This window comes from Apis laboriosa, unplaced genomic scaffold (genome assembly GCF_014066325.1).
Source record: "Apis laboriosa isolate Shangri-la unplaced genomic scaffold, ASM1406632v1 scaffold68_cov148, whole genome shotgun sequence".
NCBI classification, from domain to species: domain Eukaryota; kingdom Metazoa; phylum Arthropoda; class Insecta; order Hymenoptera; family Apidae; genus Apis; species Apis laboriosa.
Window position 1 is genome coordinate 2,360,447 of NW_025224135.1, and position 13,155 is coordinate 2,373,601.

At 25.2% G+C, this 13,155-nt stretch overlaps 1 protein-coding gene across 1 annotated transcript; it reads right to left on the reverse strand.

The window, feature by feature from the left end:
* Positions 1 to 1,221: 1,221 nt before the first annotated feature.
* LOC122718762 lies at positions 1,222 to 10,335 on the reverse strand. Its single transcript, XM_043944077.1, has 10 exons — positions 10,068 to 10,335; positions 5,732 to 6,015; positions 4,406 to 4,938; positions 3,797 to 4,059; positions 3,391 to 3,718; positions 2,602 to 2,733; positions 2,247 to 2,434; positions 1,957 to 2,100; positions 1,488 to 1,612; positions 1,222 to 1,407 (listed from the first exon to the last, which is right to left on the reverse strand). Exons 1-10 carry the CDS (start codon positions 10,238 to 10,240, stop codon positions 1,313 to 1,315), a joined length of 2,265 nt encoding a protein of 754 aa, XP_043800012.1. The 5' UTR covers positions 10,241 to 10,335; the 3' UTR covers positions 1,222 to 1,312.
* Between the last annotated feature and the right edge of the window lie 2,820 nt (positions 10,336 to 13,155).

Genomic DNA, 13,155 nt, shown 5'->3' on the forward strand with positions numbered 1-13,155 from the left:
ACATATTTTGCAATAATCTATTTTTTTGATATTTTTCACGCAATTGATTAATTACATATTTAAATTAATAATATAGATTTCATAACATCGATCTTATAATTATTGAATTTTATTCTTCATTACACGTTTTAATCGTCAATCTAATTTTCTATTTTTTTATTTATTCTATCATATAATGAAATTGTACTATTATTTTGTTTTTACTATTATGCATTATTTTACAGTCAATTATATGTTTCTCATTACAAGGTACAAATGTAATCTTCATAGATTCACATTATGAAGATGATATAAATACGTGTATAAAAATATAAAATAATAAAAAATTTCATCATTACGACGGATGATGATTCACATTACGAAAATGAAAAAAACTCACTTATTGTAAACTATTCTGTAAAAAAGGATCGTTAATAATTTGTTGTAGTTTTTGAATTATACTTGAGCAATCCAATCGTTTAAACAATTATAATTTAAATTTTTTCTTCGATTATATAATCGACTATTATTTGATCAAAAATAACTTTGTAGTTATCAAATGTCTATATTATTATAACTAATCTTTATAATATATGGTATGCACATATTTACAATAGAAAATTTTACGAATAACGATCACTTTTATAAAATATGGCAGATTTTCTACCATTATTATTGTTATAAGTAAGTAATTAATTCCAAAATGAATTTCGATTTATAAAAGAATCGATAATAGCATCAATACTAATAATAATAGCAATATCAATGGCAGTGGTAGTAGCAGTCATAATAATAATTTTAACTTTGAAAACTACATATCACGAAATTAAATTTCCATTATTTTTAAAGTATTTTGAAATATAATCTATAAATTATAATTCACATTTTATATGGTTATCATGTTTAATTAAATATTTAAGTAAATAAAAACCAGCATAAATTATTTTATACTTTTATACTTATAAAAAATATTTATAAAAATTTCGACAAAATTAAATGTTTTGAAACTATATTTATATTTAATTATATTTAATTTGCATTTTTTGTTATTTGCAATTCTTTCTATTGTTAATCTATCAGAATCGAAAAAAATAATTTCATTGAAATAAGTATAAAATATCGAATAATTAAAATAATAAAAATCGTTTAATAAAAATCTGTAGAGAGAATGAAAATTCTCTGAAAGATTATTTCATTCGATGCTATTATATAATTCTTATATGTATCTATGTATATAAAATATACATATTTGGTAACTTGTAAGAAATTGTGTTCATTGATACGAAATGCTACAAACGTATTATAATTCTTCTAGAAAAATTTATGTAAGCCTCTATATCGTTATTGTTGTTGGTCCTTTCGGTTTAATCATCATCGTAGCACGTTTCAAAGTATAATCCCAACCTCTCCAGCGGAACCATACGATACCTTTGAAAAGAGAATTTTTTATTGAATAGATTAAATTGTGAATAAGTAAATATAAATAAATATACATGCATATATATCACCTTGTCGAGCAGTTAAATCCTGAGGATCATTCAAATAAAGACCATTTAATCCTCGTCCACAAGATTTCCACCACCATCCACCTTTCAACATGGAAGCACAATTCAACGATGATCTATCATTATCCCTACAAAACGAGATTTCGATTCAACATAATCCTTCTAAATATATATTTATGTGAATATCACGTTTCTTTTAAAATACATATTATATATTTAATTATTTTTTGTATACAATTTGCTTTGATATAATTCACAATTTTTACAACTGCTGTATAAACTAAAGTTTCAAATTAATAATAGTTAATAAATAAATAAATATAAATAAATGAAATAACTCAAAAAACAGCCGATTATATATGACATAATATTATTATGTCATATATATGACACAATATTACATGTAATTATATTTAAATTCATATATAACTTTACAAATTATATTATTTAACAAATGAAAAAGAATTATTACCTATTATATGTGGAGAAGGGACTATTGTTTGAACCATACCAAGGATCATTCAATGAATCACCGGCATTTCCATCATAACCGTCAATTTCTAATTTGTAATATTCTGCTTCTGAATAAATTTTGAAGTGAGAATATTGCGCATATCTACAAAAATATATATATATATATATTTATACAGAAACATTCGAAAATGTAATTATTAAAATTGAATAGATTTAAATATTTCTCAAATATTATCGAAATAAAAGCTTAAATAAAATCAATAGTCTAGTTGCTATTGTTATTTTTACCTTTTGTTACCTTCAAAATCTTCAAGTTCTACTCTGAGCATGTAATCTTCGTTATTCGTTAACATATATATATTTTCATTACCAAGCCAAAACTCTCGAGCAGGATCACCAAAACCATTTTTATAATCCGCCCAATCTCGATTGAAATTTTCTCTTGGCTCTCCAAAATCATCTCTTCTTTGAATGACCTATGCAAAAAAAAATTAATGAAAATTGGTGTTAAATAAAATTTCTGATCCGAAGAAAAATAAATGGAAAGGAATATATCAATTATTATTGGAATGATTTATTATATATTTCATTATAATTTCAAGAAATTGAATTGTACATCTCAATGTTTAAATGAATTGCTTACTGTCCAACCTCCTTCAGCAATATCTTGTTCACAATAAACCTTGAGAAACCAGTAAGTTGTTCCGCGAATTTGAAGGTAATAAACACCGCTATCTCTCATTCCTGCATTTAATAAATCAACGCACGAGTAACCCTATAACATTGAACAAGATATGATACATACATAATGTATATTGTATATATTAAACATTGACGGAAAAAATTTTTTCTTCTCAGATTTTTCATTATAAATAAGTATTATCATTATATTAGATCATTAATTTTTCATAAAAATTCCTATATATTTAATTTTTATATTTTGTAATTGTATTGTGAAAAATATATCTGTAATTGAAAATATTATAAGTGAAATAAATAATTTAAAATTAGTTTAAGTATAAAATAATAATAAAATAATAAATTTAAGTATCTGTAAAAAAAATGATAATAGAATCATCATTATTTAATAAGTACATATAATCCTATTACAAAAATTCATCATTAATTGTATTTCAACAATATATGAATATGTGAATTGACAAATGATATGTACAATAACTTTTATATGCTATTCACAGTTTGAGACAACTAATTATGAAAAAACTATAAAATGATTAATGAAATCCCCAAAACATATATATAATCAAATTACAACCATGTAATAAATTTTCAACCATGAACAATATATGTGCAACATAAATGTTCATCATATATATTTATATATTATAAGCATTTTCTTAAGCATTTTTTCTTTCATTCCTATTGATATAATATATTTATCAATAATGGAATAAATTCGTGTTTTCTTTACCTTAACATCTTTGTAACTAAGAAATCCATCTGTGTTAAATGTTGAATTTGCTGGACTTGGTTTGTTTTTGACACTTGGAAATATAACTCCACGATTTTTGGACGAGGATCGTTGTGAACTCGAAGGTGACGATATTCCAGGATTGGCAGTAGAATTAAAGAAATTTGCAAAACCAGTAACATTAGTCGAATTGTTGAAATTATTGAGCGACATGGTATTCGACGAAGTCGAGGAAGAAATGGACATCGACACCGATGAAACGATCGTAGTTGGATTCACTGGTGGTACGGTTGTTTCTCCTGGGATGTCATCGGTGAGACCAACATATCTGAAAAAATTTATTCTTCGTTAAAGATCGATGTCATATTAGTGAGTAATAGAATTTTATTATATAAGAGAAGAAAACCTGTTCGAATCATATTCAACCAGACGATCGATCGTAGGATCGAGGAGCAATTCTGCAGGAATTGGACGCTGGGCAAAATTAGCAACATCATCCTCCTGCTTCCGCAATCTATTCTCAACTCCTTCCAAATTTTCAATAATCTTGTTTGTTTTCAATCTTAAATCCGTATGAATTTCATTAATCGCTCTTTCCTGTCTTTGTGTTTGCGTAAGTAATTCATCAGATTTTGGTAAAAGATCGTCCACGGAACTTTTTGTACCAACCTGTTGACAAAAATATTCTTATGAGAATTGAATTTGAACGAATTTGAAATATAAATATAAATATAAATAAAAAAAAAATACAAATTTGAAATATGAATAAAAATTTTTTTTAAAAAATTCAAAAAATAAAATGAACTCAAAACAATGTCACGTGACAAATTTAAAATAATGATAATAGCATAACGTGCAATTACGTCATATTTATACGTATGTTCAAAGTTCGCATAATATTTTAAAATCCACGAATAAATCAATTTATGAGATTCATGTGGCTTTCGATTATTCGAAACAAAATGTATGTAAAATGTATGATCGAATTAAAATAAACGATTAAATTTTAACTTACTACAATATTCCAAACTTCGTCCATTTTTTCCGAAACGGTCAACATTGGATACATTTGCTCGACGAGTCGATCTATTTTACTTTGCTTTGGAGGTGGTTCGGTAGTTGTTGTTGTGATGTTGAACGGTGACCGAGTATTAGTAGTGCCTCTTACTAATATCGCATCGTGCACATCTGTCATCATGTTATAAATGGTTCCCAAACGATCAGAGACTAAATTGACGTGGAATTGTAATTTCCTGTCCATATTATTGGTCGCTTGCCTTAAATTTTCTATCTCGATCGTAATGTGATTTATTATTTCGTTGCTCATCGCTTTTGTTATTTCAATTACACTCATGCTAATCGGCTTCTTTTCACTGGCTTCAGCATTTATGTCGTCATTTTGTAAAAAATTATTATCCAACTGGTGTTTCAAATCGATCAATTTATTATCTATATCCGATACTTTTTGATCGAGCGATAATAATTTTTCCCCAAGAGTTTCCGACGATGGATTCTCTCGTTTTTGATGAATCGATTGCAATTTCGAGCCTATTTTACCGAATAGATTTAAATTTATATATATATATAATAAACTTGAATAATGAAAGATAAATATAAAGGAAGAAAAGAAGCAGAAGCATTAGCAAGAAGATAAAAGTGAGGGAAAAAGATGAAGAGAAATAGGAAAAAAGAAAAATATAGGGAAAACAGGATTGTATATAGGCATGTACATGTATGTATATCTATAAACAGATAATAGATAATATAAATGAAAAAAAATTAACTATTAATTTATATAGGATAATTCACAAATACATGTCCATACGCGATGAATTTATATAACAAAATAGATAAAAAAAATAATTATATATATAAATGTACTTTTTATATATCTTAGTTTTTAAATTGTGGATAATTAAAGAAAATATTTGAACTATTTTCCTTGTGTCTCAATACATGCTAAAACACGCCTTTATTGAACATTCACTTGAACATTCTACGTATTCTTTGAATAGTTTCAAATCCATTTCTTCTTTAAATCCTATTTTATATCACATATGTTGTTCACTTAAACAATACATTTTAAATGTCTTAAAAAAATAAAAATTTAAAAACATCAGATTATAATATTGATCATATTTATCCATTTTACTTATCCATAATTTATAAATTAAGGTTATGTACATCATAGGATTATTTTTAATATATAGATTCTAAAGTAGGGATATATTTGATATATAGATTGAACAGCAACTTTTGTTTATTATTGATATTTTAATAATCAATTGTATGTTACTTATATTACTTATATATTTCATTATCATTGCGTATACATACATACCACTTCTAATTTCACTGTCGTTTTTATCATCGATCGTTCTTGCCGAAAATGCAGATTCAGTTGAAGAAAATTCAATTGTATGAGAATTGAAAAGCTTTAGATCTAATGTTCTTAACTTCGTAATAACCGCATCAGTTTTATCAATATTATCATTGACACGTGAATCCAAAGCTTCCACTCTTCTCATCAAATGTTCTACCGCCTTATCCAAGTTTTCGATTCGTTGTAATTTCGATTCCAATGTCGAAACTATTACTTCGAAAACATTGAAGAGGTATTGCTCTCTGGAAACAAATTATAAAGGTAATGTAACGATCCATGATCCATGATAATGAAATACACTTTCATTTCAATTAAAAACTTTTTTATTTAAATTAAAAATTAAAAAACAGAACGAACTGATAAAGATTTATGTTATTGAGATAATGTATATTTTTTTTACATTATTCATATTATTAATAATCTTATATTATATCTATATTATATCATCTATTTCTATCTATATTTCGTTAGCATTTTTATTTCAACTACAAGTTGTTTGTTATTTTTTCGATTTTAAATTATATATAATCAAAAAGAAGGCACAATATACACAATGAGTGTCTATAGACATCGATGTATATATGTATAAGTATTTAAGTACTACTTACTTGCGTGGTGGACCAGAAGTGAAAGTGTACTTTTTTTAATCGGTTACAGAGTTCGTATCACGAATCTCGACACGTTGCTTCAGATACATTCGCTTTTTGAAAATCATTTATTACAAAAAAAAAAATAAATAAATAAATAAAAATAAAAAAACAAACTTTTTAATTAAAAACATAAATTCACATATAAACGATAAATATTTTCAATATGTATATTTTAAACTATAATATGTAGTACATTATTTTATGTATGAAATTTTGATTTCATATCTCCAGTAAGAAATTATCTCCAGTAAGAATTAAATTGTAAATGCAACTTTTCTAAGTGTGCTTTGCGTACTTTTTATTAGTTTTCAAAATTTTGCGTGAGAAATTAAATATCCATTAACGATGATGTATATAAAACAATTTAATCCATGATTTAGATTTGCAAAAAGCGAATAAATATTTATTAATTAATTTTTTTTGAGATCTTTGATGATAAAGGGGAATATTGATTATTATAAAAAAAAATTAACTAATTTTCCATTCCAATTCACCAATAAATACAATATTAATAATTTATATCCTTTTTTTTCATAAATTAATATCATATCTAAAATAAAATTGAACCTAAAACAACTTGCAGAGATATATCCTTTCTCTCTTACCATGTAATTTTACGCAATCAGTTCGCAGGTAGGTCAATAGTCGTACTCTCTGTCCTTATTACGGTCCTTTCGAATCTTATGATTCTGTAAAACCTAAATATGTGTACGTACTTACTTGCAGTAGAATGAAAAGAATGTGTGTAATGTATACTCGTTCACAATTAAAAGATTATTAAATTTTGAACAAAAAATTTTTATTTTTAATTTTTAAAAATATTTCAATTGCTTGTAACTTCATCAGGCAGAAATATTGTATAACAATCTATTTAAAATCATTTTAAAATCATTTTAAAGGATAAAGCTTCTACTTTCACGCAGCTGAATTGAATTTTCTTTTTTTTATATTGAAAAACAAATGAAGAAAACTAAAAATAATTTTTTTCTTAAATATTATGCAAATTATATAAAATCGATTCTACAATATTGAGAATATTATTTTACTATTTATTGTTTAGATTATAATATAGATATTTAAATTATAATATAATAGAACAAATTTTTTATATTAAGATTTATTAAAGTGTTCCTATATATATATATATATATATATAAAATTGTTTCATAAATAAAAATTTTTAATGAGCATACAGTGAAAGTAGGCATGGATATTATCAGAATTATTCGTGTAAAAGTATTCTAAAGCGAAACGGATGAGCAAAAACTAGCAACCGACTTGAAAGCTGGAAGCGGAATTATAGCGGGAGTTTACAACAGGTGACATTCCATGAGTGATAATTCCTTCCGTTAGGTTAAAAAAGAAAGCCAACAAATTATGAAACAAATACTATGACAAATTTTATGACAGATTAAAAGTAATGTAAAAATAAAAAATCTTTAGATAAATAATCTTTTCTAAAAAAATCATAAAACTTTCTATATATCTTCATGTATTAAAAATTGGAAAAAATTAAAACCTAACCTAATTATTATTAATTAATATTAATTTGATAATTCGTGATAATATTGATTTGATAATTCGTTAAAAATAAAAAAAATTGACGCACTAATATAATAATCTTAATAAAAAATGTATATATTTAAAATCCGCAGTGATTATAAAATTTTAAAGAATTTTATTTTAAGATTTATGAACTATAATATATGTGGAATATATGATAAAAAAAAATGCAATATATAAAAAAAAGAAAAAAGTCTTTCTTTTTCCTTAACATTGAAAAAATGATTATTTAAATTGAATTTGTTTTATATGAGGCAATAAATTATTCTGTTACATTATCGTTTGTTCCTTCCGAAGAATGTTGCGCAACCGTATTGTTATAAGTAGATCTTACAGATTTGTTACGCAACTGAAGGAAAACTAGAGCTCCGCATCGTCCTTTCTATCCTTGCGATCAATTCTTTTTCTTACGTTTGCATTCCTTTTATGTCCTTCTTTTTATGTCCTCGTTTCGAATAGCTATCTACTTATCTCATTTCATAGATTCATTATTATATTTGATGATTTATGATTTTTTGAAATCATTATAACAGTAATCGTACTATTGGCAATGAGAATATATTAAATTAGATTATTAAATAATTAAATAAAATGATTCAATAATGAAAAATTAAAAATTAAAAAATTGAATAATGTTGAAAGTTGCATATAAAAATTAAAGACAGAAGAACAATGAATATAATATGAATTATCATAAAATTTATATTGAACTCTTATTAAATATTATGATGAAAAAATTTATTTTTTTTTAATTAATGTTAATATTTGTCATAATGAAAAGATTAAGATATCTAAGAAGATATCTAAGAAGATTATATATCTAAAATAACAATTAACTTAAATGTTATTGTCGTGAGAATTTAAGTACAATAGTAATTGTATAAAGTAGATTAAAAAATGAAGGAAAAAAGATGGAAATCAACAAGTTTATATTTCTAAAAAAGAAAGTAATGTTTACAATTGAGATGCTTTGATAAAATTCATAAAATGTAACTTACATAAGTGATAAAAAAAATATTCTCGAGCATTTTTGCTGTTACTATTGAAAACCAACCTTTCGCGTTGTTCTGCGAAATTACATAAGCGAAAGTCTAACATGAACCAAAAGAACGACAACATAACGTGAGACAACACGACCCAACAATTTATAGTGGTATGCTATAGATGGTATATACGCTACTACATACCGCGTGAATTGAGAGGATGAAAAGAGAAAGTGAGAAAAAGGTGAATATAAACCTGTTTGAGACAATAGCGGAAATTCTTGCTTTAATTTCTTACGATTAAAGTTTAATTAAAGTATTAAGTCAATTATATCTGAATTACCATCATTTGTATTCATTTCATGATAAATAAATAACTTGTTTTATCTTTAACATAACATTAATTAATTAATGTAACAAAGAAATCAAGAATATATATGTTTCAAAATAACAAATTTGAAAAAATACAAAAAAAAACAAAGTAGAGAATTAATTGTATTTTTTTTACATTATAAATAATCATTATAACTAAAACAAAAATTTATATATTATAATTAAAAAAAGTAAAAAAAGATAATATTTTAAAAAAAATCGTATGATACGTTTCATTATTGAAATAAAAAATAAAGATTTATATGATAAATGAAAGAAAAAATACAAAGGAGCTCTATTCTATCCCAGGATTTCTAGCTAACAAATTAGAATTATACATCTATAGCTTATTTTTTTATCACTTTCTATATCACTTTATATCACTACATATATACAATCTAGAATATATTTGTATATGCATATGCAAAATATTACAATTATTCTTTTTTCTTTTATGTTTCTATATGTTAAATTTGTCAAAAATTTATATTTATAAAAAAGTTAATTTAATTTTTTAAAATTTATAATTAATTTTGTCAAACGTTTAAAATTGGTCAATAAATTGGATAGTACAAAAACTTAACAATAGATTACAAATATTGTCATTTTTCCATAATTCATTATAATATATTACAATATTTCATAATTAATTTCAATATTTATTCAATTCCAATATTCGAGAAAAAAAAATATTGATAAACTTAATTAGTTTTTATGACAACTTACCTATTTCGTTGAGAATTGCGGCTAGGTACCGGTATCGTGTTTCCAGTGATGTTGCCTCCATTGTTACTAACATTGCGGGTATTACGTTCATCAGCAGAGGTCCTGGGTAGTCTAGGACTTCCAGCGAACACGATACCCAGTAGACATGTGGTAAGTATTACGGCTTCTCTCATGATTGAACAATCGAAGAGTATTTAAAGGAATATGAAAGATAAGGACAAATGGATATAACAAATAATGGATATCAACGAGGAAATGAAAGGAAAAGGAAAAAAAACAAAAAAAGAAAAAGATGAAGACGAAGAAGAAAAAGAGAAGGAAGAAGAAAATAAAGAGAAAGAAAGAAAGAGTAGGGCAGAAATGAAAAACGGAACGAAATAAAAAATTCGCGATTTTAAAAAACGTACCAACGACACTCCCGACGAAGATCACTTAATGTTCGATTAGCTGTTAGCATGCAAGTTTTCTTTCTTCTTTTTAAGCCGAACATCCATTTATTGTTAATGTATTAAAAAAAAAATAAATAAATTCACACTAAACGATCTTCAAATTGAAGATTTAAACATGTACACAAAAATGTTAGACTTCAACTTAGTCCAAATTATATTAATTTAATCGAAGCACGAATCACTTAGAAAGATAGAACAGCTGTTGTAATGTACATGATTTTTCTCTTTAATGATTACCCATTTATAATTAAATAGCGATTTGTTATTGTAGCAAATATATTGATCACAACAATTTTCTTCCGATTCTCTCCTTTGATGCAACACAATGATCACATATGAAAATAAGAAATTATAAACATAACTTGATTTTATAATGTTTTTATAGTGAAACCATTACTCGTTCCATTTATATCACTCTTTTTAATGTCCGTTCACCTTGATTGAACGACGATTGTTATCTTCATATACATTTCCCTGATGAAGAAAGATATGTATGACAAACATTTAAATAATACAATTAATATTTCTTTTTCGTATATTGATAAATAAAAATTCAGAGAAAAAATAGAAAAAATAAATTAAATAAATATATTAGCAAAATATATCAACGCGTGTTTATGTATATATTTCAGAAACAACTTTCGCTCGAGATGCGAACCAAAATTGACAGATTAAGGAACGTAACACGACATATTTTATCATACAAAAAAAAAAAAAAATGAAAAAAAAATATTGAATCGATGAATTATATGCATATAATTGAATCACAGGCAAGATCAGTGTCTTTATTTAATTCTATTGAATTCAAATTATATTATATTATTCGTTCGCGCTAATGAAACAGGTTTCATTCTTTACCGAAGTTCAACAATCTATCTGTTTCCCTGTTCTTCCTAAGTGTATTATATTTGATACAAAACGATTGACAGACAAAAAGTTTACATTATATGACGGCTGTCTATCATTCTTTCTTATTCTTATGTTTTTTTTCACTTCGTCATTCATATATATCCTGAAATAACGAACAAAATACACAACGATATACGGCTATACGCAGCGTACTTTAACCTCGATACAAGCAACCAGACTACCGACACCATAAAGCACCAAGAAGTACCCGATCACCGCTGAATTGTAAGAGTTACTTTCACGTTACATACGTGTCTACGCTGAAAGAGTACCTATGTCTCTCCCCACTGATCTACCGGCCATTCTGGTCTCTTTCCGTCCTTTCCCTCTGTTAAAGCTGTGATCCGATCTGAAACGATTCGATCCGTTTGAATTCGTTCCCTGTTCCGTTTCGTTGCAACTTCTTCCCCTTCCTTTCCCTTCACTTCCCTTCTCTTTCTTTCCCTTCCCCATACCCCTTCCGATCGATGTTGCAGGTGACGAGAAACGAATAGGGATAACATTCGGTTAGAATGAAAGAAGTGTAGCAATCCGGAATTAAAAATCTTTCCTCTACTACCGCATAAATCTTAATCGGTCAGCTGCAACGAACAGCATTAAAAAAAACTTTATCTTTTTAAATGAAGATAAGCGAGTATTATAATACGTTAGCTTGTAATTATGTCACATCAATATTCTTCGAAATGATTATATGTTATAATAATACAAATATTTTTTCATCAAAATCACAAATAATTTATATACAATGATATAACAATTATGTTAAAATTATAAATAATATATTTAATTTATTGCGAATTAAATTAAATTTAATTTAAATGCAGAATGAAAATTGTTTTTAAATAAAACAAATAATAATAATGAATTAAAATTAAATCCAGCTTCATATTTTAGATTTTTTATTTTTGGTATTTTTTGTATTTTAAATGTAATAATAAGAAAAATTTATATAAAATGATTAATTCGAGAATATTTCTTACATTCTAAGAGAATGTTTCAGACTTTTCACCTTGATCGAGTGTCGATACAATTGTCGATCGAGAAACGAGAACATACTTGATATTACTGTGAAATGTACATTCCATGATTATCAGGGCGCATCGATATAAAATATGCAATAAAATATGCAAAAAAATATTAAGGATAGATAAATGAAATAATTAAAAATCGGAAAGAAATGTACGTATAAAATATAAAATAATTTGGAAAACTTGTCAAAAATAGAAAAGATAGAAATCGGATAAAAGTGAAGGTAAGCAAAGAGAAGGAAGCAGAAACAAGAGAGGGAGAAAAAAAGAGTGCATGTGCATATATGTATAAATTATGTATAAAAAAATAAATATATAAGTATAAATCGATATGATGAATTTAAAAACTATATAAATGGTTAAAATATTTCGCATAAGTTGGATAATCATATGAAAGTAATGTAAAAGCGATTAAAGTGAACGAACCGGTTATTTATCTGCTTGTTAGTCAATTATCCTTGCCTGATCAAAAATGGTATAAGGACAAGCAATATTCCATCGTAACGTGAACTATGAATATAATATAACTATTGAATACGTTACATAAATAATTTGTTATTAAATTTTTCTACATTATTTTATTATGTATATTTTTAATGTTTAGACTTATTTTAAGTCTAACAGTTAAATTATTATTATTTATTAAATTGAATAGTAATAATTGATATTAATTTATGAAATAATTAATATAATTATTAAATA